Raw genomic sequence first — 7597 nt, 5'->3', positions numbered from 1 at the left:
TATTATAAGTGATTCTACTAATAAAATAAGCCTATGAATAGATTGATTGTTATCCCTCGCTCACCCATGTATATACTTGATCAGTGGATATATATATACTTATCGAAGAAAGAAGGTTTGGACCTTTTTATGTTACGTAATAATACTTATTTGTAATTGTTTTTGTTATAGAAGGCTTTGCTACATCAAAGACCCAAATACACCAACTAGCCAGCGGGAAAGAAAGCACTGTTTTTGCTTTAAGTTTTTATCTCTAAATCATTTTGACGTGTTTCATTGTCATGTACAAGTTTAGATATAATGTTTATTTGTGCAAACTTAAACGTTGAACCTTTAGATGTTAGCCAGATTGCTACTGTCTATCAGTAAAAGAAAAACCACTGTACTAGTTTTCTGAAGCAGAACTCTGGATGATTTCATTATTAAGAAACTAAGAAGTAGTGGACCAAGTATGGAGGAATGTTAACCCCAAAGAGACGAAAGAGAAAAACAAAACTCACTTTCAGTCAAAAGCTAGGAGTAGTTAATTTTGCTAATCATCCTAAATACAGATTCATCTTCAGCTGCCCTCATCTGTACAATCCTCTACACTTCAACAGCATCACCATTCTTCACAAGGAGGGTGGGGGAGAAGTAAGGCCTTATGTAAGTTTTTAAAATAAATTCAAAAAAAGACAAAAACAAATTCTGACTTTTGGAACATGCTTTGAATTGCCTCCTCTCCATCACCAAGAACTTCTTCTGCCTTGCAGCTACCATCTCTCCTCTGGACCAAACACAAAACACATACTGTGGCTTCTTTTTCAAGTAAATTTCCAATGGAGAATGCATTTTGTCCATTCTTGATAATCTTAGGTCTAAGGAGAGTATGAAGGACGGAAGAAAACAGACTATGTAGTCAGGGCTTCCTTTTCAAGCTTTCTGAAATGTGCGTGATGAAACACCATGTAGAAGTCTAACAAACCCCAAAAAACTTAGCTTTCCATCTGAGTGTCTGATCCAGTCCTGCAGAACTACGTGCACAGGAACTGATGGGCTAAGTCCAAGCTCCTGCAAAAACCAGATTGTAGTAAAAGAATTAGTACAAAAATACACTTCTATCTGTAACATTGATTAACTATTTTCGTATATCTCTATATATATATATGTGTGTGTGTGTGTGTATATATATATATATAGAGAGAGAGAGAGAGAGATAGATGGAATTTGTCTTATACCGATGCAAGTTCCTCAATCATAATTGGTCTGTTTCCCTCCTTTTCAAATATGTCATAAGCACACCTGGCATGTTGCTCCCAGCTCTCCATTCCTTCCAGCTGATGCACACTTATGGCAGCTGCACAGAATTCTTCAAAATCCAACTTTCTGTATTGGATGGAACCAATCTGTTTCATACAATATTAAACAAGAATCTGCAATTAACATAGATATTATTTGTCTTGGCAGTACATTGTAGGAACAAGACTACCAGCTTTGGCAAACAGAAATATAACCATGGCAACATTACCATGTGTACATAATCTATAACCCTTGCATCCTTCATGGCATCAGTAGAGTTTTTCATCACACCCTGCTAATTGGAAAAAAGTTTACTTTATATAGCTCCAAACAATACCAAAATAACAAACTATAAGCTTAAGAAAAGAGCTTACTGTCTTAAAGTTCTGCATAGAAATGAATCCGCTTTTGTTTGGCCCCAATAGTGCAAACTGGTCCCGCAAATATGCTAGCTGTGGTACTGTTAATGTCTTGGCAAGAGCCTGTAACAATGAGAAACCTTTTTTACTCCATTCATCTACTAATTTCAGATCAAGCATCACATGTTCACATCAATAATGTTTTTCATGCAACATGTTATAAATGAGCCATTGACTATCCATATCAATATATTGCCAGACACAAGGGAGATAGACCTTATTGGAAAACATGACAAACAAGAAATAACGGTAGTTAATCAGGATCTAAATAGTACTACTTACCCCTAATGCTGATTTCCGTAGGGAGGAAGAGCATATATAAGCTTTTACAAGCTTGTATACTACCATATCCATTGGTATCTTCACATCATGATAATTGGCTAACCATGGATGACCTAAAACAAAGAAGTTAGTTTTCAGCATTCAAGATCACATATGTTACTGTATACTTCAAAAATCAGCCAAAAAATGAATATCCAACTGTCATGCATTGGAACTGACAAGTAAATGGAAAAATGTCAGGCTGTCTTCTTTCCTATTTCTTGATCATTGATGTATATCATTGCCACGGGTGGAAAAGGTGGAAACAATTAAAAAAACAAGCAGACATGACTTATACATAGTGATTATGTAATACTGGAATGGATAGTTGAATCAGGACCCAGCCAATTAACTGGCTTCAGTTACTTACTCAGAGCCTGAGCAGCGGTTAGTCTCTTCCGGTAATCTTTGTTCAACAACCTCTTTACAAAATCTCTTGCATCAGAAGATAAAGACGGCCAAGGGGCTTCATCAAAGCTTGGATCAGCCTTGAGGACAGCTCGGAAGATTCCAGATTCAGTCCTGGCCCAAAAAGGCCTGCTTCCACATAATAGGATGTAAGCAATTACACCGATACTCCACATGTCTGCTTCTGTCCCATATGACCTGTGTAGAACTTCAGGAGCTACATAATATGCGCTTCCCACAATATCATTCAATCTCTCATCTGCAATAATTTATAATTTTTGTTAGACGGGATCTAACTTTAAAATTAACCAGAGTGGAAAATCTCATATACCAGTCCTAACCTGGCTTTACATAGTCAGAGAGTCCAAAATCAATTGCCTTCAACGTGGAATTTTCATCCTTTGATACAAAAAGAAAATTCTGGAGTAGAAAACAAAACCTCAAAAGTTAGCAAAGGGAGAATGTTTCAGAAAGGAAGCATGACCACATATAGATCAATATTCATAAATAACCAGTAGACTAAAGGCATTTTTCCAGAACAGAAAAGCAGATGACCATGTAGACAAATTGGTTATATGACTTTCATGACAATGGACAGAAGAGGACTGTTCAGGTTTCTAGAGATGCAAAGGTGCAGGGTTTCAAAACCTTACATTTCTCCGAGAGCAATGTAATAATAACATTTCATTAATTATTGACACCCAACCACAAGAAATTAATAGAATGTAACATCTGGAAATCATTGTTACATTTCTTTCCACACTTGAAAAGCAATACACATTTAAAGCAGGCTCTCCAATGAAACCAAATGACAGATCTCCTTGTTGTGGATGTTCAGAATTCTTAAGCTGTAACTATTACAAAGTATTCCAAAGTGACAAAATATCCTTTTTGTTTCACAAGAGACCTTTATATTTGTCCAAATCACAAAACAACAAGTAAAACTGTCAAAGTAAAGGGAATGCAAGCAAAAATTATCCTCATGACATAGTAAAGGATGGGTTATCGCGAAGATGTTAGGAATGCATAACATTGCTAAATTCTGTGAGTGGCATCTAAACCGAATGACTGAAAAAAGAAAAAGCTCATCTTATTATATATATATATATATAGACACATGCCAAGTTGTCAATTTACTGCTGCAAGAAATGTAATTATAAAGAAGTAGAAATACTCTTCTAATCAAATTACCTCGGGCTTGAGATCACGGTGAACTACACCTTGAAGATGACAGAAAGCAACCACATTCAAAATCTGAACCATGACTGCCTTTGCATCTTCTTCTGAATATTTTCCACCCCTAGGAAGCACAAATCATGAGGTTTCTATAAACAAAGCAGTGCATTTTTCCTTTACAGAATTAAAGGAAAAAGGTTCATGAGCATATGGGTACCTTGAAAGTATTCTGTCCAATAGTTCACCTCCTTTGCACAATCTGGAAAACATATGATGCATCAAAATAAATTTCAAAAGTTCAAAATATAACCTACTTAAGTAATTGATTTCAACAAGAAATTGCCAGTCATCCAAGTAGATATTTTATATTCTAATCTATCTGATAATTCAGCCCGCTTCATCTCTATTTTCACATAAAGCATACTAAACTCGTTAGACCGATGCCTTGGCCATGTCAAATCAAATTAAGTTTTTACCATAACTTGAATATTGACATCGGAATTTGGAATCACAATACTCTTGAGTGACTACAGAAACAAGCTTTCAGCTAAGTACAAGATTTCAGTGGTGCTAAAGCTGTTAAGGAATGCCATGAGTGATAAGTACAGCATAACAACCTTCAAACCAAGTTCTTATATAGGCAAACAACAAAAACTAAAAGAAGTCCATGTATCATAGATAATATAGCACTTATGATTGTGGAAAAGCGGAGGGATAATTTGCAAGCTAAGGCGTCAAATGCAACACCAATAGATATAATTTAAGAAAAACAGAGCAATCTAGACATACTCCATCACTGCATAAACATTGTCATCATCTTCATAGGCATCATAGAACTGCACAAGGTTCTTATGTCCTGTTAGGGCACGTAGTATCTTCACTTCTCTTCTTACATCTTCTATAGCAATTGCTGTTGTCATCTGCCAAAAAACAAATTCATGAGAATACAACAAAATATATTCAATGGTTTATTAAAAAACCAAAAATAAAAATCCATGGCCAAAAGGATAAAGATGATTATTTATTGTTCTAAATATCGTACTTCCAATCCCAACTATTAGGAAGAAAAATAGATTTTCTAGATATCATTGTAGGAAAATGACTTTAGCAATATAGAGATAACTACGATGTGTTTTGTCTCATTTGATGTAAGTTATGACTGAGTGTCATTATTATTACCAATTAGAGTTAAGCCAAAACAAACGTTACATCCAATGGTTCCATGAAAATAAAGAAAGCATTGAGCCATATCAACCATGATATCACCAACAATGCATTGTTTCGCTAAACTTAAGCGATCACAAATGCTTTTATGACATCAAATAACATAATCTGTCATGAACCATTTTATGGCACTACTTTTCTTCAGGCATGCCTATTATGACACCATGTTTTATCTGTTTATCAGTCACAAAGTATGACATAAGTAAAACACAATTAAGTTGAGTAAGGGAACTATTAGAAAAAGCAAACAGTAGCAAGAGAGCTGAAAACTTCTAAAAACATGTTTGACTAAAAATTTTAGATGTATATATGTATATATATGCGTGCATGTGTTTTTGTGTGTGTGTGTGTGTGTGTTCCAGCAGGATGTTAAAGTGCAATAGTCCTTAGCAAATTCTTAACATAAAGCACTTGCCATCAATACATGTTAGTTCAAAGAAATCTAAAACTTCCATAAGAACCGGAAGAATCTTCATATATACCTATCAGTTTGAAATAATTAAACAAAGGAAGTAAGTAGTACAAGGAGAGAAGATCACAAAGAAGAAAGTGATAAAAAGTCAGACCTTTGATTTTGGAATAACCTTGACAGCCACATCCTGGCCCTTCAAGTTCCCCTTTTTCCCCTTTGCCGAGCAAGTATAACCAAAATGCCCACGCCCCACCTCTTCACCAAGCTCATAATGGACTAAAAACTGTTTGGAGAATCCGAAGTTCTTATCCAGCCCAACCTCACATTCGCTTCCTTCTGGGATTGAGGCCTCATTGGGCTTAATTGAGCCATGTCTTCGAGCTAGCAATGACCGGATGTGCTTGGCCGGGGATGGAGGAGGGAATGGGCGCTTGAAAATGCGCAAAGGAGTTGAGCTCACACTTGAGTTGGCGGGAGAGTTCTTGAAGAGACTGGGCAGAGGACTGGGACTGTAAAAGGGAAAGTTTGAAGATTTGCTGGTCTGGGAATTCGGTGCAGCCTCGTTTTCATTGTGAATTATGTTGTTTTGCGATTGGGTGTGTGGGTTTTCAATGGGTTTTCCATGACAGAGTCCCATGGAATCAGAAACCCAAAGAGAGAAGCAAAAGGAATTGAAGAATTAAAAATGGAAATCAAAAGCTCAGAAAGTTTGATTGAAAAAAAAAAAATGAAAAGGAAAAGTTTACAAATTTAGAGCATTAGGAGGGAGAAGAGAAAAGGGAGAAGCTAAATTTAAGAACTTGCAGCTGAAGAAATCTTTTTTAGACACAAAAAAATACTCGGCACAGAGAATTATATCAGGAAAAACTCGATTGATCACCAAAAAACTCAGAAAAGATCAGCTCATGAATTCCCAGAAATCCAATTCCAAGGAAATTGTAAAGCAAAACAGAGAAGCCAAGATGGAAAACTAATCTGAGAAACTAGTAAAAAAAGCAATTCAACTTTTTGTGACTAAACAGACAATGCCAAAGACGAGAACCCAAGAAAATTCCATCAAAACAAGGAGCAAATTATAGATGAAGAAGAGAAGGAAATGATGGTAGGTATCAAAAGCAAGGGGGAAAACCAGTAAAAATTCTCCAACAAGGAGGAAAGAATGAGTGGTAAAAAATAAAAATAAAAATAAAAATGAAAATGAAATGAAAACAAAAATAAAGAAGAGAAGGAAAAGTAAGGAAAAGATGCTTAGCAGAGACTGCAAGAAAAGAAACCCAAGAGCCTCCTTTTTTCTACTTTATGTAAGCTTTTCTCTTTTGGTTTTGTGGCAATATCACTTTTATTAAGGGGGAAGAGTCTGTTAGACTGTTAGTCTGTTTGTTCTTCTTTTTCTCTCTAATAAGTAATAATAATAATAATAGAAGTGGGGTTGGGTTTTGGATCCTTCCAGCCTGTCCTTTTTTATCCCAAAAATAAACTAAATATAGATTTATCGCCTTTCCATTTTTTTTATTTTCTTTTTTCTTTTTTTTGGACTTGAGATTTATTTATTTGCATATGTGAACATTGTAATATCAAGTTAAACCAACTATGCAGCTTACATGGTCTCTGTGTTTCTATGAGCTTTTGACCTGCTTTTGTTGGCTTTGGATTGCTCTGTCTTTCATTTTTATTTCCCTTTTTTTCTCAATTTTCTCCTGCCTGCCTTGGGAAATTTGTGGACTCTATGCACACAGTCTCTCTTATATTTAGTTTTCTTTTTTTTTTTTATATGGAACAACTTTCTTTCAAACAAGGTAGAGCTGTTTAGATTAAATTATTGTAGATGGTGGAGATGGTTGCTTTCTAAAGTTTTTATGCTTTGGAGATTACTCAACTAAGGGAGAGAATATATTCCATCTCTCAAAATCTTCGTGATAGAATAGTTGAAGGTGATTTTAGGGTGGATAAAAAGCATTTTTTCTTTTTTTCTTTTTTTTTTTTTTTTTTTTTTTTTTGGTTTTAACAAAAACTGAAGTGATAAGCTTTTATAAGCAATCTTTTGTTCTCATATTGTTTGCAAAAAATTACGAGGGAAATGCAAGTTGAATCTATGGTGCAAAATCTACTCGGATTTCCTTCCATGTAAACCTTTATTTTTTTCTCAACTGTGGGTTTTTTATTGTTTTTGGGGATTCAAAAGAAATTACAGCCACTTTGGTGTCCCTAAATAGGTGTCATCTACAAAAACGCATTAAGAATTATAACTTCATTTTCTTGATCAACAAGGTAATATGACAGTCTCACCTATTGTGGCAATATATATGTATCCCATTGTGCCATAAAAACAATTATGCATCTTGTTTCCATATAATATACT

The 7597-nt window shown here is 35.1% G+C and overlaps 1 protein-coding gene across 2 annotated transcripts; it reads right to left on the bottom strand.

The window, feature by feature from the left end:
• Positions 1 to 389: 389 nt before the first annotated feature.
• On the bottom strand, positions 390 to 6613 carry LOC107403952 (CDPK-related kinase 7). 2 transcript variants are annotated; one of them, XM_048465018.2, is made up of 11 exons: positions 5393 to 6613; positions 4392 to 4522; positions 3820 to 3861; positions 3618 to 3726; positions 2768 to 2846; positions 2389 to 2685; positions 1980 to 2092; positions 1653 to 1760; positions 1508 to 1573; positions 1218 to 1385; positions 390 to 1050 (listed from the first exon to the last, which is right to left on the bottom strand). In XM_048465018.2, the coding sequence occupies exons 1-11, from the start codon at positions 5873 to 5875 to the stop codon at positions 913 to 915; spliced, it is 1734 nt and encodes a 577-aa protein (XP_048320975.1). In that variant the 5' UTR covers positions 5876 to 6613; the 3' UTR covers positions 390 to 912. The 2 variants fall into 2 exon arrangements, with proteins under 2 accessions (XP_048320975.1, XP_048320976.1); XM_048465019.2 differs by having other exon boundaries at positions 1508 to 1570.
• Positions 6614 to 7597: the final 984 nt, after the last annotated feature.

This window comes from Ziziphus jujuba, chromosome 11 (genome assembly GCF_031755915.1).
Source record: "Ziziphus jujuba cultivar Dongzao chromosome 11, ASM3175591v1".
NCBI classification, from domain to species: domain Eukaryota; kingdom Viridiplantae; phylum Streptophyta; class Magnoliopsida; order Rosales; family Rhamnaceae; genus Ziziphus; species Ziziphus jujuba.
This window is presented reverse-complemented; position numbering and strand designations above follow the sequence as displayed.